At 41.9% G+C, this 27170-nt stretch overlaps 1 protein-coding gene across 1 annotated transcript in view; it reads left to right on the plus strand.

The window, feature by feature from the left end:
• The first annotated feature begins 11182 nt into the window (after positions 1-11182).
• Positions 11183-27170, plus strand: part of PIEZO2 (piezo type mechanosensitive ion channel component 2) — a 315845-nt gene continuing 299857 nt past the window's right edge. The window contains 1 exon segment of the mRNA XM_040549988.1: positions 11183-11530. Coding sequence (XP_040405922.1) covers positions 11467-11530 — 64 coding nt within the window. The 5' untranslated portion in view covers positions 11183-11466.

Raw genomic sequence — 27170 nt, forward strand, 5'->3', positions numbered from 1 at the left:
TGATGTTCATACTTCAATTTCTTTAAATGGGCACAAGAGTTTGATGGCATTTTCAGCATCTATTTAAATAGATTGAAGTGACTCTGAGCCACTCTACTGTAAAATCTGTACAGTTTTGAAAAGCATGGGGCAGCCCTGCTGAAAGTCAGAAAAGAGAACAAAGAACAGCTACAATAAATAATAACCCTGTGAAAAAAAAACACCAGAAAGACTGAGAGCCTGCCACCATAAACATTATTTTACAGGAAATGACAGTTCCTTAAAAATATTGAGAATAATTCTCTAAGGGAAGGAGAAAAACAACAAACCCTTTTCAATTTTAGAATTACCCAGTGATGTCAAGGCTAAACCATTCCTGTCTTGTGATCTTGACTAGATGGTCTCTGAGTAAAAGTGCTGCAGGAATATAAAAGTAGCTCTTACTGTAACCCTGGATTTTGCAGCCCTGGTACAAATATGGCTGGTACAGTATGACTTCTGGTCACGTCAGCATCTTCTGTGCCTTGTCACAGCAGCTCACCGTGGATAGGCGCAGTTGTCCAGAGCTGTTTGTTTGGAGATTGAACTCTGTCTTGAAGACACTGCTCCTTCCAATGTGCTACCCACGTCTTAATAGTTGGCACCTGCACTTGGGTGGGTGTTAGCTGCAAATCTGCATTTGGGTGCATGAGGGATAAGAGGGGACACTCAGAGACATCTACCTGAAGCAAACCCTATCCTCTCCATACAAATGAGCCAGATCATGGCAGAGGTGAGGGATGGTGTGTTCCCCTCCTAGATATGCAATGCCTCTCAGGTGGTATTTATTTCATACTGACATGCAAAAGGACTGCAACTGCTCGATCAGTTTGTTCATGAGGAAAGAATTGGCTTCTAATAATCGGTCTTAAGCCTTGAGTATGCTGATCCTGACTTTCTTACTCTCAGGTAAGAGTAAACCCTGGAATCTGCAAGCTCTGCACTAATTTAGAAACATGCATTTCACTAAATACTCTAAGCCTGTGTGCAGGGAAAGTACAAACCAAACATGGGACATAGGGAATTCGCCTCCTATTTTTAGAGTGCTTTGAAAGTGCATGCTTAAATGGGAGAGCTGAATTAAGCCCAAGACGTTTTCCCCACAACTGTAGTTTAATAACTATACCAGCCATGATTTTTGTATTGATAAGAGCAGTTTTATTATTGAAAGATGCTTTAGAGTCATTTCACAGCTTTTTGTGCTGTTTTAAGTTCTACAATGAGCCACTTGATTAATGTCTTTGTAAAAGCTTCTCTTGCAAAGGAGAAGCTTAAAAACAAAGCAGACAGGAAAAAATAAGGGAAAACATTTCTTTAAATAGAAATTGAAATCCATTCTTCTTATCTAGCATGTTTTCATCTGCAAAAAGACATGCACCATATGTTTATTAAAAAATTTCATCCCAGCCAAAGAGTTCTTATCCTCCTCCATAGGTTTTAGTTCTGTACTCTGCAAATGAACAGAAGCCACTTTGATAAGGGTATGAAAAATAGCGAGAGAAGAGCAGCCTGAAATGTAACCCCTGCAAAGCAACTTGTGAGTATTTTGCAGATACGTAGAAGGGATTGGAAAAAGAGGAAAGACTTCCTTCTCAGGTATGCTTGCATGTGTAAGGGACATGAGGAGTTAAGAGCACCCTCATCCTAGGGGAAGGAGCAGATCTTTCTGCCTTGTCCTAAGAACAATAAAATTCAGTTCTGCCTCCAATCTGTGCGAGATTTGAAGGGACTCATTCACTTCAGAGTAAATACATCAGTCAGATATCTCACTGTAGTGCTAGAGGCATGAACCCCAGGTCAAGGTACCAAAAGGTACAAACAGCCTGTTTGCCTTGATTACTTGTGCTTCGGAGTCCAAGGGGGCTAGTGACCTTGTTAAGGTCTGGGTTATTCCTTTGTGTCCTTTTCACTGCAAAAGCCAGCATCTTTTTGTCAGTTTAGATAAGGTGATAAGGCATAAGGTTTAGCCTTATACTCAGCTATGTCCCTCTTTATGGAAATAAAAATGTTGGGTGCAAAATTTCGTGTTTGATTTGTGTAGGCATTCATCCCTCTGCCTTTTCTGTTTTGTCTTTCTGGTCCCTGTATTAGAGCAAGAATAACTTTTGTTTTTTTTTTTTTAGTTGCTTTTGCCTCTCTTCTGAAGGAAACATGTAGAAAAGGGATAGAATATTACAACGGATCTTTAGTTAAAATGTGACTGTGATCTTCATAATCATTTGGGATTTTTCTGAATATGAAGAGGAATTGAATGTGAATTACATGATGAGATTCATCAGCGGGATGTTGACCATTTGCAGTCTTCCAAATGTCCATGCATAGTTTTGCAAAAAATACAATAATCATCCTGTTTATCCAGACATAATACACACTTAGGTAATGCTATACCACAGAGTTGAGTTTTCCATAATAGGAAAGTTGGCTCTAAATTCAGGAATTCCCTTAATGTCGAAACTAATTGTGTATTTTGCTGTGGGCTGATTAAAACCTGTTGTCCTCCACTGTTGCAGTTTTTGTGGCAGATGTGCTGATTTTCCATATGAGCTGAGTTGACCAAGGAAAGACAAGGATGCGAAGGAGGTATTGGCACAGCCCAATGTCAGGTATCTGGGCTCTATAATAATGATGGAAAACCTTATGGCAACAGATGCTACTGTGAATCAGCTGGGCTTCCTGGCGGTCTGCTGTAATTACCACCCCTGCTGCATATAGGGGTCTGTGATGGGCTCACTGTCACCTCCCTAGTCTTGCTAAGGAGTTAGTGGAGGGAGAGATGAGCATCATCAGAGAAAAATCCAGCACTCCCCAAATAGGAGCCCAGCTGCCACCCAGTTGTATGCTCTGGATTGCCCTCTGGAGGTGTCAGCTGCTCTCTGTTAACTTTATAGAAAGATTGGGCTCCCAAGTTGAATGGTGAAAATATCTGTAGGGCATTCCTACTTCAGACTGATTGCAGATCTGATCTGTATGGGTGCCCCCTTCAATAATCAAAGAAGTCAACATATGGGCAGATGTTTGTGCAGCAGCACAAGCACCTCAGAAGGTGTGGTGGAGCAGATTCTCTGGCCTCACTGCTGATGCTGTGTGCCTGTTTTGGGGCTGGCAACCACCCATACAAGCCCCGCAGGAGCAGGATGGATGCAGTGATTTGTGCCTGGGTTGTTGCAGTTTGTGACACTCGCAGGCAGGTGCTCCATGGATCTGCCACATGTGCCATGCCTGGATGCCAGCACCCGCCTCTGCAGAGGGAAAAACAAACAAACAACAAACATGAGCATTTGGTTTATAAACTCCATGAAAGCAGAGCACTGCACAACAATGTTAGTGTCTGATACTCCAGAGCCCCTTGTGCTCCTCTGACTTGACCCCAAAGTGAGTGATAATGGACTGTACTCACAAATTGAATCCACTTGCTATATCAAAACATGCATTTCTATTTTTACTGGGCAGGCCCAGCAGTGTGCTCAGTTACTATTATTTTATTTTCAGAAAGATTTTTGTAATTTTGAGGGCAGAAATATAACTGGAAAAGAAAAATACAGAGCTAATGGGTTAGCATAACAAAAGGTACCAGAGTGGGTACAGATCCTCAATATTAGAGTAAAGGATCTATTCCCAGAACGGAATCCAAAACTTTTTGTTTAGGTTCTGTCTATAACACAAATGGAAAGTTTGACTTCTCTGGATAATGATCCAAAAGTCTCAGAAGCAGTGAAAGGAACCTCCAGAGCTACAACACACTAAAAATAGTGCTGCATCTGAAATTCCGCTTTTTTAATTTTTTTTATTTTTTTATTTTTTTAACAAAACCAGTTTGGGGATGCCTGTGTGGGATACAAAATATTTTCCCTGGTCACACGCCTGCATCAACTGGGCATGTAAGTCTCAGTTCGAACCTCAGACCATGGGATTATATATTTTAGATTCTTTGCATTTTTATTGTTCAGTCTGTAGCACAATGCTGAATTAAACTGGTGTCTGAATGAAGGCTTAGAATTGAGCTTTTTTTTAAAGCAAAGAAAACCTATAAATTAGGATTCCTTCAAAACAATTTGATCCCATGATCTAGGTCTTGCTGTGGTGCTGATGCATCCCTTTTTCCTTGGCCATTTTTAACTGGAAGACACCACTGTTCTTTTCCAGCCCATGTACCTGGATTTCTTTTTGCCTGGACCATAGCACAGGCTGAGGGAGAGGGAGGGCTGAGGATTGGTGAGATGGTGCTAGGGTATTGCATCCAGACCAGGGAGCTCCAAACTCAGAGCCCTGCAATTTGGATGCAGATATATTTATTTTTATGGTGCCTCTGCCATCAGATCAGCTAAAAAACATCCTCTGCACTCCAGTCATGCATTGCGTAAGTTTTATGTTCCTTTTCCAGTGGCATTCTTTCTCTTATGAATGAATGCAATGTTTTTCTAAGACATGCTTACCCTCTTGCGCTATGAAAAAGATGTATTACAAGCTGTGGCATTACAGGTTATCTCGCATCAGCTGAGGGGCTTGCCCTTTGCCAGCTATGACTCCTTGGCTGGGAGCTTGTGGTCCGTGCCAGTCATCCAGGCCACCAAGGCTGGGAGCAGTGGCTGTCTGTCCAGCTGGTGGTGCGACGGGGTTTTTGAGAGCTCAGCTCGAAGCTATCTCAGTGGTAACTCGTTGGAGTTGCTGAATTTTCACCACTACACTGTCTGACCTCAGAAACAGTCAATTAGCAGTGACTTCTTTTTTTTTTTTTCTGTGGCTGTCAGGCAGCGTGCATGACTTTCACCTTTCACCTCAAAGTAGACTAAATTTCTAACGTTATTATCTAATTATAGCACTGGTCATTGGAATGGAAAATTATTGTTACTTGTTTTTCCGTTGTTGGTTGCTCTGGGGACAGATACCCCTATCCAAATATGTTAGCTTAAAAAATTATTTTTAAAAGCACGCTGCTCTACAGAGCAACCCTGCCAGGTACTTCTTTCTTTTGCCTGGAGTTATTCATCCGCTGGCTTCTTCTGCTATTTCTTGACTCCCTCTTTCCTACCCGAGACAAGGATAAAGCACACAAAACCATTCTCTTCGTTTCTCCTTGCTTTGCCCCCCTTGTCCCAGCCCAATTTCTCCTGTAGTTTCTAAGGTCAGCTCCTATGGAGGTTTCTTCTGCAAGGATGGAAAATGAGAAAGGGGGAGAAAGGAAGGAAGGACTGTGCGTCCACACTGTGCAAGGAATCGTGTTAATAGGAAATGTTGCAAACAAAATTGGTGGTTGAACGGTCTTTTCTAGGCCTTGCAGTCATAGGGTATCAAAGCATATACTGCCATGCTGGATGTTGCAATCTTTGAGCTGCTGTCTCCATTACCAGAATTGTCTCTGATGCTTTTGCTTCCCTCTAAAGTGCCTGCAGCAGCAATGACAGACTGAATACTGCCTGGTTCAAAAGGACTTTTTCAGTGTGTGTTTAAAGGGAAGAAAGAGGAGATGCTGTCCTTCTCCAGTCCTTTCTGAGAGAGGGGTTTGCAGTAGCAGGTTCTGAAGAAAGGCAGGGGGGCACAAGGTGGAAGGGATGAAGGGATGCCAAAACCAGACCCTTTGGCATTTTGGCATCTTGTTGAAAGGGAATGCTCCTTGCCTGCCAGCCCCAAGTGAGCGAGGAAGAGCGTTTGGGGGACATGGCTGCCCACTGTCTGGCTGTCAGGGATGAAGCATTTCAATCACAGTCAGCCTAAACTGGCCTTGAACTAAGGGCCTGGAGGAGTTAGTGGTTTCCTTGATTGCGTAGGCTCAGCTGGAGGAAGGAGTTCTGGCCGAAACGCAGGTGTGTGCAGCAATGTCTGCTCTTTCACTTGGGTCATAAATCTATTATTTTACTGTTATACTGCCCCGCAGAGAATTCTGGTTTTGGTTCAGTGTGCTTTGGGATCTGCTCAGCCTCATTTCTTGTTGCTCTGAGCTGATGCAGCCAGCAAAAGTGTAAACTGCGATGGTGCTCCTGTGATGTGAGGGGCTGGCTCTCCCTGGCTACCAAACCGAATATAACTCACATCACCACGACAGCAGAGCAAAGTTTACAGCCATTACTGGAGGAGTCCAGAGCGATGTTTTATGTTTTTATTCCAGCTAGCCCAGATCTACTGCATAGCTGTGTGTTTACAGCAATCTGCGTAGGACTGTCTTGGAACCACTTCATTGCATCCCACAGTTATCACTTTACAATTAGCTAGAGTCAAGCCAATAATCTCACAGAATATAACCAAGAGTAACTGTATTTTATGTCATGGTTCCAGTCTTGTTTAAAAATTTTCTTAAAACTGCACTTGAAATAAAAATGCATTTAACAAATATCCTAAATGGTTAACTCCTATTCAGTGACGAATAGGATGTTTATTGCTTGTGGTTTCTTCAGATTGAAAATGAATCTCAACAAGTTATGATCTTATACTAGACAGTTTTAATTATGTGACATGCCTGGTTGTTATTTGAGAGTCCTGCTCGTGTTTGGATTCTTAACACGCAGGGAAAAAAAATCATAGTTTGTTGTTTATGAAACGATTCTTTCAGAATTTGGACAATCTTTTTCAAAATTCTTTCCATTTCAAATGTAATTACACTCAGGCAGGTAACCATGCACATTGAATTAGAATTCTTTTTTCTACTTTTCTTTTTACACCACCGAGGAATGGTGCTTAAAATTCCTTAGCATCATGTGCCTCTGAAAACTTAAAATACTAGTAATCTAATGAGAAATTATCAACACTGCTAGCAATCCTCCATTGCAGGGACAATCCTATACTTATTCCACCAAAAAAAAAAAAAATCTTGCAAGCAGACACAACTGTAGCTTGACTGCTGTAACTTATTTGACATGAAATGAGCAGACATAATTCCTGTACAGTTGCTAAAATTTGCTCCTGATCTGAGTAGGTTCACAGCAATGAAATGTTGTAACTGCCTGAGAAGATCCCCCTCTCCTTTCTCCTCCTTCATCCTCCCTCATTAAAGGAAGTCCAAGAGCTCTCTGTGGTATTGATCCAGTTGTGCAATGCACGCGGGGAGCTCGGGGATGTGTTTCCAGCGGTTCAGCCAGCAGCCCTGTCCTGTTAGTCCTCTGTACCAACCACCAGATAAAAAAGATAACACCATTTTTCTAATGACTCATTAGGAATGCCGCTCCTAATGATTAATTTCTGATACACGTGGAAGTGTTCAGTCACCAGGAACAGCTTTAATTTCTTACTGCAGCTACGGTTAATGGCACCTCGAGGTACCATTTGGGTATATTCTGCTGGGTTTGGTGTCCTACAAAATGTGACTAAACCAGGACTGCTTCAGTGTGCGACAGGTCTCTCCTACTGTGTTTTACGTTACTCTGAGGTAATGCTAATAATGTTTGTCTGCTTCCTAGCCGGTCAGGTTGTATAACCATGCAGAACAAGACCAGCAGTCAACATTAGCATTTTAAATACAAAGGTTTCTATCAGCAGATTTTTACTGCATGAGACAAAATTTCTAGACAGACACTGTTCCACGAAGAGGGAAGCTTAACAAAAGACAGCAGGGAAAAAGGCCCAGACCTTTAGCAATGCATCTGACTGTAGAGAGCTTTCTGCAGACCCTGTGGCCAGTCAACTGATGTGAGTGGTGAAATTGTGGGATAATGAACGGAAGATAAATTAAGCACGGGGGAAATTTGGGGCTCCTAGGGAACTTGTGTGTTCTGCTGGGGCAGGTTAATATTTCTGAGGATGCCTACTCAGCATACACTGGAGTGGAATGAATTTCCTTATTGTGAGGCAAGACAAGCTCATCACTTAAGATAAAATAGTTAAATAGTTATGACCTACGGCTGGGGCAGGGGAGTTAAACTGACTTTGAATGCAAAATAGGTTTGAACTGTTTTTTTTTTTTCTTTTTTTTTTTATTTTTCTTTTTTGTCTTTTTAACTTTTCTTGAACCAGAACTGAACTTGCTGAACTTGCTTGTTATCCTGAAATTTAGCTGACTTCACACTGGAAGTGAACAAATAACAGCTTCATTCAGAGCTGACTGTGAACTAAGCCGAAAAACCTACTTGTGTGGCTCCTGGTGTGCCACTGCAGGCTGCTGCCCTGGCTGCTCCCAGGACTGAGCATGAGAAGGGCTTCCAGAGCAGGTAAGAGGAGCACCATGTTTCCCTGTAGTCTCGGACAGCAAGGAGCAAGAGGCAAAACACACCAGTTAGTCATGGCTGTAAATGTTAAAGCCATTTCCTTCTCTGCGGGTCCCCAAAGCAGGACTCTCATATTGTGAGAATAACAAATACAAACCAGCTTTGTACCACCGTGGCTGCTCTGAAAAGGCTTCAGTGATTTTTCCTGCCTTGATGGGCCTTAATGCCTTACCTCTTCTTTGTAGAGGTAAGTCAAAGAAATAAGATAGTTGAGGTGATTAGAGGATGTTTCTGAGCAGGACTGTTTAAGACAGCCAGTCAGCTCAATGCAGTGAATTTCAATGAGCAATAGTGATTGATTACATTCTGCCTAATAGGATCGGTGGACACAATATATACTGGACTTCTTTTTTTCCCCCAACATCCCTCTTGGCCTCTGAACTATGTTAACTGCAACTCATTTTGCATATCGGATGAAGCAGAGACAATATTTTCCCCAAATTCCCCCGAGTTATTGCTACATGAAAGGCGATGAGGTAAGGTGGAACAAAGCTCTCTGTGGCTGAAGACTGTTCTTTTATAAACGTAAGTTTTTCTTCCCTGTCATCATCAAGGCCTCCTCAACCTCCTTGCTGCTGAAACGTTTTCATCCGCGGTGGGTGTTACACACCTGGTGAGGGTCTGAGGTCCTGGTAGCTGCAAGGAAGGGAAAAAAGTGCTGCTCGGTGGTGAGATCACTGCTAGCACGTGTGCTGTGTGCTGGATGGCTCTCAGAGCCTGGCAATTTCCTCTGCTTTGCAGAGGGCAAAAAAACCCTGTGTGGCCCACAATGTGCTTTCACTAAGTGGTGTGTCCTCAGGGAAGGAGAAGAAGCTCTCCTGCTTTGCCTTGAAATTGCTTTCCATGTCACTTGCAAAACAGTTAGCAGCTAAATAAACTCCAGGCTATCCTCTAGACATGGTTCTCTACTGGGAGTCACTTTATATACATTTCATTCGACAGATATTTTTCCCTTTACTTCAGTTTCTCATTCTGTTTTGCATATTTTAGTCAGAATCCTATGCTTTATTGTTCCCACGCTGGTGAATAGTGCTCCTCCAGTTCTCGGGATAATGCATTTACTGATCCTGCCCACAGCTGGATGACAGAAGGTGTACATGCTCGTCGGCAAGGCCGTGATGTATTTTTTGTGCTTCTTTCCACCACAGAGGTAGGGTTGGAGGATGGATGTCTTGTCGTTCTACCAGAACGATGTGTGTGCAAACAGTTAACTCCCGGCAGCTGTTGGGAAGAAATGTTGTCATTTACACAAAAGGCGATTTAGCCAAAAGGTGGCACTGCGGCTGCATAGATTTTGCTGCAGATCAGCAGTCTCGCAGAAGTTAATGAGCCATTCAATACGTGTATTGTAACTCCACTTTTCATACCTTGTCAACGGTAAGTATAGGTAAGTATTAAAAACTGGCTAATTATTTCCCAAACATTAGAATAATAGCCATGTTTCAGGAGCAACCAATTTGGTAACCATATTGTAAACGTAATGAATACTTTATCCTTGCTTTAGGGAATCTGGACAACCGAATAAAAAAACAACCAAACAGAAAGCCAATCGATACCTGAAAATGTGCTGCCAAAGTGGACAGAATATTTCAGCTCTGCGTGTGTCCTACACACAGACTGTTTGTCCTGACTGCTTGCTTTGTGGCCTCTAGGGCAAGGAGAGAGACATTCCTCAGCAGCTTGTTCTCAGGACAGATCCCATGCTCTTAAAAGCAGTTCTGGGGCTGGCTGTACCATGGGCTGGTGAGATGCTTCGTTAGCAGGCTAAGCACTGCGCAAGCCTCGTGTTCTGCCACCTACAGACTGGGCCACTCAGCAGGCTCACAAAGGCCACTGCGTGCCAAAACGCATGCCAGCAGATTGGGAACCCAATGCCCAGGCTTAGTTTCTGGCGGAGATACTGGGGTGAGCCGCAGAGGGATGAGATGTGGGAAGGGAGTGAGCCATGGCCTCGGGCTGTATCCCTTCACTGGTGTCCTGCTGTTGGGGGCTTCAGCAGGGTCTCTGCTGAAGGTGGAGAGGTCAGTGACCATACAACTCTTAAAAAAAAAAAATATATATATATATAAAGAAAAATAAACAAACAAAAAGCACATGAAAAGATTCTTAAATCAAAAAGCCAGGACTCCAAGAGCACATTTAAGGCTTCTCAGGCTTGAAGTAAGCCTGGCTGACGTCCTTCACCAGGGAGAAGCGCTGGGAATTTAAGTTAAGCACCACAGGGGCACGGCTCCTGCTTTCCCCTGCTCCAGATCTTGTGTGAGGGTGAAGTTCCCTGCAGCGCTGCTCCCGCAACAAGGGGCTTCTGTCTGCACTTGACTCGTGTAAGTGGGAGGAATTGCGAGATACTGCCCAAGACTAAGTGGCCTTTTCATCTGCATTAATAATACCATTAACAGCTCTCTCCTTTGTAGCATCACTGCTCAACCCAAACTGTTAGGGTTATTCGGCACGCAACCGGGGACACGCCAGCTGAGCCTCAGACTGCCCCTTTAAACCCACAGTGCTCTCACACCATCTCCGGGGAAGAAGCTTTCCAGAAAAGTCAGATGCATTCCAGATCTAGGGTTTTTGTGTGTGTGTGTGTGTGTGTGTTTTTGTTTTTTTTTTTCCTTCCAGGCGACAATTTGCTTTGCGCACCCAAACGCGCTGCCGCAACCTGGGGCGGGAAGCAGGCGACTTACAGAAAACCACTCCAGAAAAAAAAAAAAAAAAAAAAGGAATAAAAAAAAAAATGAATAAAAAAAAAAAAAAGTGGAAAACCAGAAGAAATTTGAAGCAAGGACAGACGCACGGGAGGAGGAAAAGCCAAGCCCCGGGTGCGGGCAAAGCGGCCACCTGGGCGGGGGCGGTGGGCGGCAGCGCCTTGCCCGCCCCCCTGGCGGCCCGGCTCGGCTCGGCCCGGCCCGGCCCGGCCCCGTCGGGGCGGAGCCCGGGGCCGTTTCATTGAGCGGCTCGGGGCGCGCCGTCGGGGCGGCGGGCGAGGAGGGGGCCGCGCTGCTGCTGCCGCCGCCGCCGCCGCCGCCGCGGAGCCCCGAGGGGGCGGGCGTGTGTGTGTGTGTGTCTGTGTGTCTGTGTGTGCGTGTGCCCCGGGCCGCACGGGGATGCGGCGGGCGGCGTGAGGCGAGGAGGGGACGGGCGATGCTCCGCCGCCGCGGCGGCTCCGCGCACGGGGGGACCTAGGAGCGGCGGTGGCGCGCAGCGAGGGACGGCTCGACGGCCGGCCGAGACCCCCCCCCCCCCCCGCCCCGGCGCGATGGCCACCGAGGTGCTGTGCGGGCTCACCTTCAGGCTGCTCCTGCCCGTGTGCCTGGCTGCCGGTACGTCCCTCTGTCCGTCCGTCCGTCCGTCTGACCCTCTGGCCCCGGGACATGCTCTGTGGGATGCTCCGCTTTCCTCCCCGGCTGCTGCTGCCGAATTGCCTTATATTCCCCACAAACTTTCCTTCCCCTCCTGCCTTATCCCTTACACCGCCGTTGTTATTCCCTGCGCCGGTGGCCGTGATTTTTGCTGCCGGGACTGGAGAGCCAGGGCCGGGGGGCTCCCGGCAGCCGCCCCGCTCCCGTTCGCGGCTGCTTTGTGAAATTCCGATTCCCAAATTCCCAAATTCGCGGAGCTTTGCAGGGGGGGAGGTGGGTGCTCTTTTTTTTTTTTTTTTTTTTAAGATTGAAATTTCAGTTTGTTAAAGCGCATTACTTAGCAGGCAGCCGGCCAAAGCAGGGATTATTTTTGGACGTAGAGCTGCGGTGCCCAGCCGTGGGTGGATATGCTAATATTATTAATTCGTGCCCTCCGCGTAATTTGAAAATGCAACTTCGAATAAAGCACTGCTTGCTCGCTCGGTCTGCAGGACGATGAGCTTCACCTCCACAGCCGCGCGTGCTGCTCGGGCTGCTGCTGGCTGGGGTGGCCACGGGGCAGGAGGGGACAAGTGGGGGCTGGGAGGACCCCCCAGGGCCCCACACTTGGCCCTGGAGAAGCCCCGTGGTGGCCCGACTGTGGCCTCCCTTTCCCAGCATCTCCCTCCCCGGGGAATGCCCTCCACTGCCCCTCCCCAGGGTGCCCTCAGCATCCTCCCCAAAGGAGACCACTGGCTGCTGCCATAGGGGTGCAGGCCGTGGGTAGGATGGGATGGAGGGTGCGATGGAGGCAGCTGTGCAGCCCACCACCAGCACCTGCACCCCCCTTTCTGAATCCCCGGGCCCCTGTGCAGGTGGCTGGCTCAGCTCTTGGCAGGGTTGTGGCTCCCCAGGCCCCTTGGAGTGGGACCCCGCCAGCTTCGTGGCCATCCATCCCCGCATCGGTGGGGCACGAGCGGGTGTCAATGTGGCCAGTGTGGTGGGAGCCGGGCGGTGGATGGGGCAGGCGACAGGCTGCCCTCAATGCCAAGTGTGTTGGCACCGGGTGGTCCCCCCATGCCAGGGCAGGACGGAGGGCACCCCTGTGTTTGAAACCTGTCAGGCCTTGTCCGTGTATTCCTTAATCTCATGAAAGATACGTGGTTTGTGGGTGAGGATGAATTGGCTGGAAAGCCATGTGAGGAGAAGGAAAGATTCTAGAAGTTAAATTGTGTCGAGGTGGGTTTTGTTGATGTCTCTTATACTATAATATCTATCTGCGGTATCACAGTAATAGAGGGGTTGTTCTGTCAGGTGCTTGCTTGTGTGGTGGTTCTTGCCAGACTCTTCCTGTATCACCAGAAGTTCAGATAAAATTGTTTTGCTGTCCTGATTCCTGGTGCTCGGTAATGCAGAGGTGCTTTCGCATTGCAGTAATACCTGCACGGAGCTGATGTCAAAAATTGCTTATGGTCTTAAGTCATCTTCATGTGAAGATTAATCGAAGTGTAAACCTGAAGGAGGGACTTCCTGGCTTGAATATGAACAGAAACCATTCTGCAGAGGTTTTGGACCTGGTGATCTTGTTCAGTGTTCTGTACCTTAATGTGCTATGTCTATAGGTGCTGCTCCTTTTCCTATTGCAAACCTTAGCAGAGTGCTCTCTGGGGTGAAACCTAGTTCAGCTTCTTCACTGCTCCAGTTCTGTCTGCACCTGAGCAATCCCCAAGCCAATGCTCTCTTCCTTTCCAAAGCTTCAAGGAAGTGCTTCGTGGGCTTCTGGAAAAAGGCTCTTTAGAGTTCATATATCAGAATGATGGTTATTTGTATGACTTAAGGTAAGGTTACATCCGGAGCTGAAAAGCTGCCACAAGGACTCATTGCGCAGAGTGATGCCTTCTGTCTCCTGCCCCTGTCTGGGCAGTAGATGTGTGTAGCTGTGCCAAAAAGTGGAAATGTGGAGCTTTGCGTTTTGTTCAGGACCTGTGTGTGTGTGATTTAAAATGATGGATTGCTGTAGTTTCTTATCGTGGTAGAATTTGCTTTTGGGTTTCTAACTAGCTTGGAGAGCCCTGACGAGGTGTGTGGAGGGGAATAGCAGCTGGGGCAAACTCATTAAAAATAACACATCCGCAAAGCTGAAATATGAGTCTTTAAAAATGTTTAATACTTTAATTCCTTGATACCTTAGCATTTAATTTTATTTACTTTTAAAATAAAGTATTCAATATATGCTGCTATGAAATACTTTCCAAGCATGGATTAATATCACGTAATTGAGAAAACACAATTCATTGTCAGAATGTTTTAAGATCAGATCTGTAGTGCTGAAGTATCATCTTGTGCAGGGTAGCCTAGATGTGTTCATTTAAAGCACAAGAATCGTGTGTTGAGCAGCTAGTGAAGACAGGAAATTTAAAATGTGCAAAATGAACGACTTCGGAGATTGGAAAGTTGCCTGTAGCCGTACAACCTCAAAATTGATCCACCATCATGTAATTTTCATGACAAAATCTTACGTTCAGTCTGATGTGGACCTAGAGCTTAAAGGACAACTCACAGGATCGTGAAACTTCCTTGCAAATGAAGTACTGTGCTCTGCAGTAAGACAGGGATTTGGATCTGTTGTTGTTTTTTTAGTAAGATTAGTACAATGTGATATTTTCCTGCGTCGTAGTAGTACAATGCTGAAAAAACAAATAATAACCTGGGAGGAAAAGGGGGAAGAAGAGCTTTTGGTGCAAGTGGTGGGCTTTTTTTTTTTTTTTTTAACCTTAAAAGTTGGCATAAACTTGTTCTTTTTTGTTACTCATATGAACTTCAAATGTGCAAAACGTGATTTGTCTGTCTCTGAAGTAAAACATCAGAACAGTCTTTTGCTAATTGCTTTCCTTGGTTTATAAAGACTTGAACCACAAAGTTGTGGTTTACATCACTCGAAAACAATTTTCAATTATTCTGCTTCCAATTGTTTTACTTTGCACACAATTCATTAGTTTTGTTTTAAAGAAAATATTATTATTTTCAAATGGGATGCCTGAAATAAAGAATGCTCAGAGAGAACAGCTTTCTCTAGGTTTTGACTGATGCTGCTGGATTGCATGTTACCAGCAAATCAGCTTTGGTAAGCTAGCTGCCTGGCCCAAGCACTTCCCAGAAGTTGCACTATTTTTCTGAGCTTTTGAATTTTGAGCAAGATGAGGTAAGAACTGTAGGATCTTTTGAGAATGCTGTATTTTTTTTGTTGTTGTTGTTGGTGGTGCTTTTTATTTGTTTGTTTGTTTGTTTGTTTTAGGGGTTGAGTACAGGCATTAGTATTTGCTAAGTGACAGCAGGTAAGAAGAAAATACTTCAAAGAGTTCTTGTAGGAGACAGAGTTAAGCTATTAATTGGAAGTTTTCACTTGTTTCTTCAAGCCAAATCTTTGAACTCCTGGTAGATAGTGGGAATTGCTTTTATTTCTCCTTTCAATGAGTGTGATTCATCAGAGAGATATTGAATGAATCAGAATGATCATCTACTCAGGCCATAAACAAGTGTTATGTTGAACATTTTAAAAGCATATACAATATTTTTTCACAAGCAGTCAATTGTTGGATGTGCGTCATGAGCATGATAAGGTAGACCGAGGTGCTTTTTCTGTCTTGGAAGGTAAAAATAGGTTCCAGAGTGCTCGGAGTTCTTTGGCTTCTATCACCAAATTAACAAGTATTAATGAGAGCTTTGGAGGGGAAATACCTGTACTGATTCATTATCAGGTACGCAAATACTATTCAAGTGATGTATTTAAAGAGTATATCAGAATGTAGTACTTCTGTGTGTGCTTTGATGCTTTGAGTTGTTACTCTGCACTTTTTCCATAGACAGAATAATTTAGACAACTCCACAATATTGAAGCAAGTCCACGGAGGCAGTGAACTATGTCATGCTCTGATTATTATTTTTTGGGTGCTTGGAGGTGGCTGTTTAAAAACGGTGGTACAATATGATGTTGTGTTGCAGTTTTCAGGTGATGGAGTGATTTTTATGTGCCAGCCTGTAGAGGTGATGTTAAGACAAGGTGATGACACAGCAAGTAGTGATGCAGGACCGTTCGGACTAGAGAATTTGAGTAATGGCATTGTATGTGACAGTATGTACAGATGCATATATGTGTATATTAAAAGTTACTGATGTATTTTTAAAGTTGAAATGAACATCACATAGTCTGTGAGGGAGCTGCTTGTTACTCCTCAAATTGTCCAGATACTGAAAATAGGGCAAAAGAAAGACCAAACTGATTTGTGTTGTTATAGTGGGGAATATTTATTATGGTGTACTGAGAAGAAAGATAGAGAACAGCATGAGAGAGATTCACGTAGACTTCCTGTTACATTTTAAAACCCTGTTGCTGTCCCAGAACACTCATAAAAATGTTAGTCACATCAACAAAAAGTCTAGGAAGCACTTAATGGGTAGCGAGCTAAAAAAAAACAATAAACGTAGATGCCAGTTTGCACAAGAGATCCTAAAATGGCTGTTAAGTTTCCTTCTCCTCTTCAAATGTTTTAGAAATATATCTGGCTTCATTTATGAAAGGAAGTTTTGCTATTTACCTAGTTCAATGGGAGCAGGTGAAAGGTGTCAAGGGGAAGAAATTTATGCAGTCTTGCAGGAGCAACATTTTCCAAGCTGGTAGGCACAGGCTTAGGTTTTCTTGTGCACAAAAAGCAAATGTAATTTAAATCTCTGTGGCTTCCATTTTAGGCCAATTAAGATCCGGACAAAAGTGTTTTGGGGAGGGCAGGGAGGCAGCCTTTGCCCGCGAGCACCACACACTAGCTCTCTGTAGCCATTTCAGGTGAGATTTAACAGAACCTACAAATTTGCCAAGCTTGGGGTCAGCCAGGTGGGTGACTTGTTCCTCAGTGTTGAACCTGGGCATGGAAATCAGTGGGAGGCAGCTGATATAGTATAGTTACTTGGAGAAAGCAAGCAACTTGCCATGTGGCTGCAGGAATTTGGAAGAAAGCAGCTGAATCCTTTATTTGTAGTGCTGGAGCACCCAGGTATCAGCTGCAAGTCATGCTGTGTGTCACATTCTGTCTCTGTCACTTGGAGTGCAGGTACAAAACTGAGCCATAGTCTGGTTTTTATACCAGTCAAAGCGGAACGAGGTGACAGAAATGTATGTGTTTTGGGAACAGATGGCCCGTTTTTGGTGGAGGTCAGGGAAGAGAACGATACTGTTATTGCACTTGTGCGTGTGTAGGTAATTTCAGGTAATTTGCCAGAAGTCCAAAAAAGTGAGAGACAAAGTGCAAGATGGCGCTTGCTGGGGGACAGTGTGTACCAGTGTTAAGCACCAAAGCACTAAAATCATCATGTGCAGCTTTACCAGGATGTTGGTTGGAGTAGTGGAGCTGCAAATGCTGGCAAACACAGATCAGCTTCAGAGTGGCTTGCACTGCTACAGGGACTGCTGGAAAGGAAGAGCATTCATTGGGTTGTATCGGAGAGGGACTTCAAATAATGCACCCCTTCATCATGCAGTAAAACGTTTTGCACACACATGAAAAATTGCTGGATGCTTGCACTCCAGTTTTTCTCCATTTCTTCTCTTTCTCTTGTTACCCTGAAATGATAGTCATTGAGAAACTGCAGCGTCCTGTTTTGAGGATAACTTCACGTGAGGAATACCAGTGATTACTTTGCTATGTTGGAGTGCAGTGCTCCAAGAAACAGCCTGTGTGCTTCCTATCACGAAGAGTTATGTTAGCAAGTGCTAATGAGTGAAAAAGCCTGTGTGGTCAAGTAGATTGTGTAAGCTTTTATAATATCTTTAGGCAGTTCTAAAGATACCTTAAGTATGACTTTGCTAAGCTAGTAAAATATGTTTTTTTTTTTTTTTCCTGTGCTGCAGCAGATTGGTCAATACTTGTAACTAAATTGATAAATTGATCCCAATTTGTTTTGTAGGGTAAAATACTTTCCTGCAGGATTACTTTTCGGGTGGTCACAGCTCTTCGTGCTGTCATCCTGATGGATCTCTGAAGCTAAGCAGGGCAGAAGGCAGCAGCACACCGATAAGAGGTTTTCAGAAAAAGTGCATGTGTTGCTGGCAGGAATACGAGTGGCAGAGTCTGCTGATCCTTGTGCTGAGAAGAACTGGCATGCTGGGGGTTGTTTTGCCAGATGAACCAGCTAAACTTCTGAATATTTAAAAGAAAAAGCCAACAAGTTGAATTATCCGGTATCTTTATTTTGGTGTGTTGTGAGAAGTGTATCCTTTGATGCATTATGTTCAGGATGTGGTTGAGTTAATGGACTTCTTCTGAGTCTTACCTGTCCATTTCCTGTCTTGAGTAAGCAGTAGTAAAACCCGAATGTCACATAAAGGTTGCTATTTTGTATCTCGATTTCTTGTATTTCATTAATTCTGAGCTGCGGTGTTAGCTTTGAGAATATCCTGTAGCAATGAATTCCGTGGGTGAACTCTGCTGTGAATAAAAAGGAGTACTCTTTAATTCGTTTTCAGTTTGTTGCCTCAGTAAATAATCCTTTGGATGGGAAAAAGTATGTATAATCAGTTAAATCAACAACGGTCTAGTGTTCTATTTACTCTAACACTTTAGAATAACATTTGCAAGGCATAAAATCAACCGTTAAGATTAACTGTAGAAATTAACAGCTCCGAGTTTCCTATCAGTTGTCCAATTCTGAAGAGAAAGGGATGAAGATCACGCTAAAATCGTCCCCATAAATAACGAGTTTTGGGACATGCCGCTTTCACAGTTTGAGTGATCAGAGAGCACGGCGTAGCACCACTTCTCTGAGCTCATTCATGCAATCTTCAGTTTGGAGGCTCTTTTGGAAGTGAGGTAAAACTTCAAGAAGTGAGTCTGTGTGTTTGTGAATGATACCCTAATCACTTCCCTTTTGGCAAAATACTACAAAGCACAAGACTGTAGACATTACATACTCTGTCTACTGTTTCCAAGACACTAATTTGTTAATGTAGCTTGACAGAACCATAACTTAAAACTGAAATATTTAAGTGGTTTTAGAGTGAGGGTCAATTCTGCCCCTTGTTCAGAAGTTGCATGGGAGACTGAAAATTATTTGTGTAAGAGATAAGGATGTGTGCTCTGGATTCTCACTGTGCTGAAGGATACACAAGTATCTGCGTGGGCCAGGAGATGCTAAACAAGCGCTGTCTTGTCCCTAGCCATGCTAATACCATTCAATAAACTGCATGCTGATGTTTTATTTTGGTAGAAGATATACCATTAAAGAAGTTAGTTCTTGAGTAATATGTGGAACAAATTTGGTTGAATGCCTCTTGCTAGAAGTCATGTAATCCAAGATGTTAGTGTAAGTTTAGCCTTAAATTTTGGTTGAGCTTTTGTTAAAAGCAGGAAGAGGTTGCAAAGGCTAAGAAAGGAATGCTCAGTGAAGCCTGCTGGAGAGACAAAAGGTATGTCTCTCAGAATTGATAAATCTTCCATCGTAAAAAGTAATGCTGAGTATAGTGTTGTTTTTATCACTGGTATTGTTGGTTTGATTGTTCAGCAAACCACCTGCAAGCAAGTACAACGACATTTACTCTGAATTTCATTTTAATATATGGTCATATATTGAAAAATGTCTGGAACATGAAAAGTGTTTGCATGGTCGCTGCACCTGTTTTGTGTGTTGTGTTTTTCTTCCCTTGTTATACTTGTGGCTTTTTATGACATCTTCCAGAATAGCAGTTTCCTAGCTGCTGAGAATAGATTGATTCATAAGCCAAAGGCAAGTGAGGGAAATTTGTCTTCCATAAATTCTGATTTATGTAGAAAACTTTTATAGCCATAAATAAATGTTAGGTCATGTTGTCATTTTGTTGGCCTCCTTCTATGAGAGTATTGTCAGATGGCATTCATAGCTGTAATGTGATTGCTGAAACGTGTTTCAATTCATTGGTCCTCCTCTCAATGTCTAGAATTTGAAGACCTGTCATATGATATTCCTAATAACACTACATTTTTGTGACACAGACACTTGCATCCACTTCTACAAGATGACAACCTGAAAGAAACTACATGTTTTAACCTTTTGAAACTTTGTCAGAGACTGGATCACTTTCTGGGATATGTGTATTGCAGGGTACCTTTTAGAAGGAGTATACTTTCCACTGGAAGCACAGAATTAGAATTCCTTTCTACACCTTTGCATGACCCATTGATAACATCAGTGTTTTCTTTGATAGCAATAATTTTATGTTTCTGTGTAGAAATTCATAGAGAAATATTTATAACTTTTTAAAGTGCTAGATCATATTGTTTTGTTCAGGTTGTCATGTTGTGTGTCAGTGAAAATGTGTTGTAATGCATGTGCCACCATGCAGAGAAACTGCATGAGGTTTTTTATTCTTCCTTCTCCTTTTCTTCTTCAGACATTTAAAACGTGTCAAATTACTGCTTAATTTGGAAAACAAAGAGCATGGCCCATGTCTCCAATTTGTTAGCTAAGTGCTAGGCATGTATATTTACAGTATAGTGCTACGTAAGTAATATATACCGCTTCCATAGCTTATTTTCTCTAAATTGAACAAAAAGAAATCAATAAACAGCTTTTTAAAAATTGCTTTAGATAAGTGCTATTACTCTATTCTTAAAAACAAAGTTTCTGGTAACATGAAAATCAAATGTAGCACTTTCTTCCAAATTTTCGCTGTCAAGCTAAGGGGGGAAAACAAACAAACAAACAAAAAAAAACCAAAAATGTGTGGTACTGCACATTGTGAAAATAAGTTTTAACTTCACAGAAGTTTTAACTTTCACTAAGTTTTAACTTTCACAGAAAAACTGTGATCTCCGTAGTTCATTCTTTCCACCATGTTTTTTTCTTATAAACCTGTGTGTAGGCCTTGATGTCACATTTTCTCTGACTTTGCTGGTGATTTTCTTCTGCATTCTGATCAGGTCTCCCCTGCTAACAGAATGGAATAAAAGCCTGTCCTATGGTTTTAAAGATATTTTATGAACCATTTTTGTACATTTGTTGATTAGGGGAACTCTTAGTGCTTTACCTCAATGATAAGTGAGCTTCTACTTTTTGTCTAGTGTGACACATCTGTTTTTTTTCTTCCCTGGCTTTCATGCTTTTCTTACCATAGGGTATGTTGGTTGGAACCTTTGACCTTTGTTAGGCAATATTGTATGTGTCCGTATTACTGTAAAATATATTTCCCTTCATGCTGCCTGGACAGGGCCTTTCATTTCCCTGGGGTGTAGGTGTGTCTGAAAGCCTTCCTTATGCAAGTCTACTGCCATGCTGTTAGCGTGGCAGATAGTACAGCTCAGCTCTCGGCTTCACTCTGTTTCCTTGCTCTCATATGAAACAACCTCCATGTTCCCCAAGATACAGCACAGAAAACACATGGATGGAGGGGTGGAAAAACCCTAGTCAGCCACAAAAGCTGTATTTACTCTGCACCACACAAGCCCTAAGTTTGGTCCCATCACCTTTCAAAATGAATCCAATAATTGACTTAATCTCCTTGTTTGATGGCTGGTTCCTTTTAATGGTGGGCCCTGTAATTTTAGAAGGAATAGTGTTCAGAGATGTTTATTCTCACTTATTCTACTGCAAGTAATGCTTTTATCGTGGAAAAAGTTCAATGTTTAAGAAAGCTGATCCAATTTTATATATATATTTCAAGACATATTTTATATCTTGACCCACTACAATTTTATTCCCCAAGTTCTGATCTTGTGATTTATATATTATTTGACCTGGAAACACATTGTCTATATGTATACTCTAAGGCAAACTATGATAAAAGAAATACTATGTATATGTACAATTTTAGTGACATAACGCATCTTAAAATACCCTTCTGTAGTGTTCAACCTGTCATCCATTTGCTTTCACTGAACTGAATCAACAAACTTGATCATCATGCCCATTAGTGCATGTAAACATCAAAAACTTTCTCACAGCTTTTCATTGTTGTCTGCAAGTACAGCATCACAGTTGGTCAAAGACCTCTACAAATAAGTTTCTCATTAATTTTCTGAAAGCAAAATGTGTTCAAGCAGACCCTTGCAGTTTATTGTACCACTGCAATTGTAGACAAAAATTGCTTTACGATATGATAGGCTTATATGAAATAAGCCACTGTCAACTTTTGGAAGCCTTAATAAGCCACACCTGGTACCTACTACCTTTTTATTGTAGCACGTGGACATACTGAGGAGTGTTAAGACAGACCCACTGTGCCATCTTCAGGATCTAGAGGTGAGGGTTGGCCTAATAATTTAACAACTTATTCCTTTCTATACAGAGGTCCACGTTAAAATGCAAAAAGAGGCAATGCATGAAACTTGTTTCCTACAAATAGGCAGCTATACTGGCTATAGGAAGGAAATGGCAGGAGCTCTGAGATGGCTGTTGGTGTGCCCCAGATGGTGAAGTAGAATCACTAGACATGCAGAAGGAGGAGATCTGGTTATTTCCTGCCAGCTCTGTTCCCAGTTACTCCATCTGCGGGAATTCCATTTGTTTCTTCCCTCTGTGGAGGAAGCAATTTTCCTTTTGCCCTTGAAACATAAATATAGTAGGATTGTTCCAACACTACACAACATAGCAAACTGAAAAGAAAATAATCATCTTATTACCAGAGTATCCTGCCTGCATAGTTAACCATGTTAGTCATTGTCAAAATACACTGAAATAAGAACGTAACAGTTGTTTAAAATAAGTCACTGAAACCAGCATCTGTTCTGAGGAGTTAGAATAGTATTCTCCTTAATTATTCAGTTTGGGTTTCTCACACATGCTTTTGAAGCAGTTGAGGTTACTCCCCTACCAGGTTTCTGGGGTGATTATGGGATGGGTTCCTCTCTGTCTCTGTGTTCTCTTTGCAGCATCCCAGAGCCTTTCAGGCTGGAAGGGACCTCAGGTGGTCTCTTCTCCAATCTGCTCAATGCAGGGTCAACACTGAATTTAAAACAGGTTGCTCAGGCCTTCTTCTTGTTGGGTCTTGAAAATCCCCAGTAGTGGAGGTGTACAACACCTTTTGGTGCTTAATTATTCTCACAAACACATTTTTTTTCTTTCCTCCCTCATATCCATAGCCTCCTGACTTCGTTTATGGTCCTTGTCTCTCAGTATACACCCTGGTAAAGAGGCTGGCTCTGTCATCTCTATAACATTCCCATAGCGGTTGCTATAAGGTGCCCCCAAAGCTATCTTGTTTCTGGTCTGAATGAGCCATGGTCCCGCAGCTTCTCCTCAAATGGTTTTAAGCTCCAGCTCTGACTGTCCTGGGGGCCGTTCCTTGGATTTGTTAAAGTTTATCGACATGTTTCTTGTCCTGATGTGGGCCAAACTTGGATGAGGTACTCCAGATGTGGTTTAATGAAGACTGAGTAGAGGGGAATAATAACTTCCCTTGGCTCTGCTGCTGTTGGTAGAGCCCAGTAGCTAATGTTGAATGTCACAAGGCAGATGTGATCCAAATATGTTTCACCTTGCTTGAATGTAAGAAAGAGAAACTAGACAGTGACCGTTTGTATTGTTTTTCAAAAGGAAACAAACAGTCAAAGAAACAAACTAACCCCTAAGCTTAGATCAAAGGATTGTAAGATATAAATATAAATGGGTGTTGGATATTACGTCTGAACAGTCAGCGTTTGTACCCAGACAGAACTTGTAGGATTTTTTTCTGTCTCATTTTTTATTTAAGGAGCAAAGTGTTTAGCCTTTACAGTAAGTCCTAAAGTCTCTCCTCCCATGGAAGTAGATGCCTAAGCATTTTCTTGAAGCTGTCCTGGTTCTGGCTTTTGGGCTTTGGTTCCAAACTGTATAGCAGCAACTCGTGGAAATACTGCTGTGAGGAACTGTTTCTTCAGTCATTCTCTAAACTCACTGGTACCTCAAACCTCTTAGTCCCATTTTTCATTCTTAGTTTTAAAAATAAATAAATTATATTAAAAAAAAGGCATGTAGCCACAGCTAGTATCTGTAGGACATAATTTGCTGTATCTTAACACATATAATATGCATTCAATGGCTCAAAAAAGTGGAACGTATGTTTCTCAGCTGGAAGTACTGGTTATTAATGAATGTTATTCTGTAACATTGGCACAGTCATCTGTCACTGACTTGTAATGAACAGAATGATTAATTAATAGAAGACCTACACCATTTCTTCTCAGTTTCTAGAACTGTCCAATGCTGGCAGAATGAAACGGGCTAAGTAGCCAGTAAATTATTGGCATTATTTTCCTAGCAATCATGCTCACATACTTTAGTATTTTTAATTAGTCGGCATTTCTTGTTATTCTGCAAATCACTGACAGCTAATTTGTTTCAAAACCACAGGAAAAAATCAGTTCAGAATGTTTCTGTATTGCATTCTTTTCTCCTAGATGATCTCCATCTCATGTAAGATTGACAAATTACTTCTAGCAGTAGTTATTTTCCTGTTGGGTTGCAATTTTGAAACAAGTATTTGAAAAGCTGGCATGTGCTTTGGATATATGAAACACTACGTGCTAGTCATTCACTGAATCTGTTGTATTGGGTTTTATAGGTCCAGTAGAATGAACTGCTGCCAAATTTTTGCCTGAAAACTGCAAGATTTATGTGTTTCTTTGACTGCAGTTTAGTTAACTATGCTGCCTTTGGAGAGTCCACCTAGTGTATATCGGAAATCCTCCTCCCCGGATCTCTTTCATTCTAAAACAAGCACGGGAGAAGGTGCAGTTTAACCATATGAATGTTGGAACTGTTCATTGCACATAGCATAGCTAGCCTTTAGTTGGTAAAAGGCAAGTTAGTGCAGTTACAAGTTGCATGCAGCTGCTGGCTCTTCTGCTGTTCTATACATGTCTGCCCTTAGGTAACAGATAATTTCAATATGGAGAACAATAATTGATGTCGTATGCTTGTGGCAGCACAGATGACTTTCCTGAGGGCTATTTGTGCTGTTAACTATCATTATTGTGGGAAACATCTTCATGTTATCCTGTAGCTTAGTATTTGCATTTTTCACTGTCTGTATCTGTTGCTCCTTCTCTTTGTTAAGAGATTAACCTCCACCTTCACAACAGTACAAATAAAATACATACTATGTTTGCAGCAGTGTCACTCAATTTTTTTTTTAATTTATTTTTTTTTTTTTAGTTTGGCTGCCTAATTTATCAACCTATTTATTTCACCCCTTGGTCAAAGTGGTTTTCTTGTGAGAACACCTTCTTTCCTAAGTAGAAAACATTTTAAAGTTGCATGTACTGGGTAATATAAAAATAGGTTTGTATTTTAAAAAGTGTTAGAGAAATACTGGTAATTTTAGTTTTAGAGTTTCATAACAATTGTAGAAATGAAAGTATGTTCAAATATTTTGTATGTTATAGCAAATAGTGTTTGTGCCTTTTCTAGCGTGCCGTAGTAGAAAAAGAGCTAAAGAAGATGCTCCTGACACTCAGAAATTCTAGACTCTATGTAATTTACTGAATCATGCTTGCCCGGGGATAACCATCCTTTTTTGCAAATCAGACAAGTTTCCCATTTCCAACCCAGATCTGTGTATAAGGAGTGAGTCAAATCCTTTATAGCTGGCAGAAGGAACACGCTGGCTAACAGCATTTAATAAATGTGTATTTCTACTAAAGGTAATAAGATAAATAAAACATATGTTATTTTCACATGTAAAACAGTATATTTTTTGCTTGAGATAGTGGACTTAAATGTGCTCAAGTAATTTATTATTAGTAGCAGTTTTTGACTAGAATTGATACAGATTTAGTCTTTGACATTTGATATTGGTAGCCAAGATTGGTACATGTGAGATTGCTTAACTGATTTTAAAACATCATTTCTCGGTTTGGAAGATTCTTTAAAGTACAGTACAGATTTTTTAATTATTATTATTTTCTTTTTTTAAAGTAATGATCCCCTAGGCAATTGTCCAAGAACAAATGCTGCAAATGCCAGAAGGTTACTCAGATGGGTGAGTGTCTTCAATCCTTGAATTAGGTAACGTAATGTGACATCTCATTTTAACAAAGTTGAGCAAAACAGAGGAAAACATAAAATGGGAAAGAAACAGTTTTTGCTGCTATGGTATATAACTTGAGGTAAATAATCATCAGCTTGTCATTACCTTCATTCCTGTGGTATGTGTGTATCTAATTAAATTGTTCTTTATACTCAGAGTAAGAAATATTTGATCTTCAGCCTTGAAGTCAACAGTAGTGGTCTGTGGTTATTGTAAGATGTCAATGATGTCATGGGTGTGTACAGTAGAGAAGGAGATACTGGGAGTGCGATGTTAAGCACAAGAGAATGAAAGTGTCTTTCATGAAGTGGTTAATCAAAACTATGGGAGAAGATAGTATCTGTTATTTGTAGAGTTGTTAGCATATTAGAGTGAAGTTGTTTGTTTCATGTCATTTTTTAAAAAATCCTGGTAGAAAACATCACCCTCACAGCCAGCTAAAGGCTGTAAAATTGGCTTTCCTTGTAAAGAAAGAAAGTATCCCTTGAATTGGCAAAATAGCCTTCACTGCTACACTGCTAGTCTTTTTTTTTTTTTTCTCCCCAAGCTGTTCCTGTCTGGTTGTATCCACAATAGCAGATTCAGGGCCCTCAGGGAGGTTGCGTGTTCTGAACAAAAAACCAAGCAAATTGCCTCCATCATTTAATATCCTCCTTTGCACTATCTTTTATGTGTTTTTGTTATTAACCATGTGAAGATTGAATCTTTCATAGCAGTTCAGTCCAGCTCCCAGTCTGTCAGTTCTGTATTACAGTGTAATTAAGCTAATTGTACTTTTAGATTGCCTCTAAAAGATCAATCACTAATAAGGTGGAGGTAACATAAAAAGTGTTATGATAACCTTGACCTTGTAGTATTTAAATCTTTGTATCTTGCATTGATTTCTTGTGCATTTTGAGTGGTCAGCATCCTGCAGTAACCATAGGTCTTCTTTTTTTGGAAACGATGTTAGTCAAATATAGAGTGAGTAATGCTACCTGAACAGTGTTGTAATTTGAAATAATTATAGCAAGGATGTGATAGGCTTGGTTTCTTTGAGTCAAAATTACTGAAAAGTCTAGTATCAAACAGTTGTGTCCTAATAATTTTAAACGATGCTCCTGTAAGAGAAATCAGAGTTCTCTAATTATTTAACAGGCAGGGGAGAAAGTGAGACAGCCTCAAATGTGTTAGGTATGTTGATGGAATTCTAGTAACTTGAAAGTAGTTTCTTTTAATGCACAAATCTGAAATTGGGATTAGGACTACGAGAAAAAAAATTGGGTCTGGTGGTGGGAATGGCTTCTTTTCTAAATTATCCAGAGGGGACGTGAATGCACACAGGAGCCATTTAAGATCATTTTAAAGTACCTGGAGGGTGAAATTAAACTCCTTTGGTAAAAGGTATGCAGATTTCCCTAGTCCTTGGTAAAATATTGTGTGATTTTGTGTGGGGATAGATATTTTGTATCCTTCTAATGTTATGTGCCCTGGCAGATCCTTTTGTTTATGGAACAAAGCTTATTTGATCTTTTCGGCAATAATAAGGAAACAATTACTTGACTTTGCCTGAAGAGGTTGACTAAGTAGGACCAGTGCCTCCTGATCTACAGC

This window comes from Cygnus olor, chromosome 2 (genome assembly GCF_009769625.2).
Source record: "Cygnus olor isolate bCygOlo1 chromosome 2, bCygOlo1.pri.v2, whole genome shotgun sequence".
NCBI classification, from domain to species: domain Eukaryota; kingdom Metazoa; phylum Chordata; class Aves; order Anseriformes; family Anatidae; genus Cygnus; species Cygnus olor.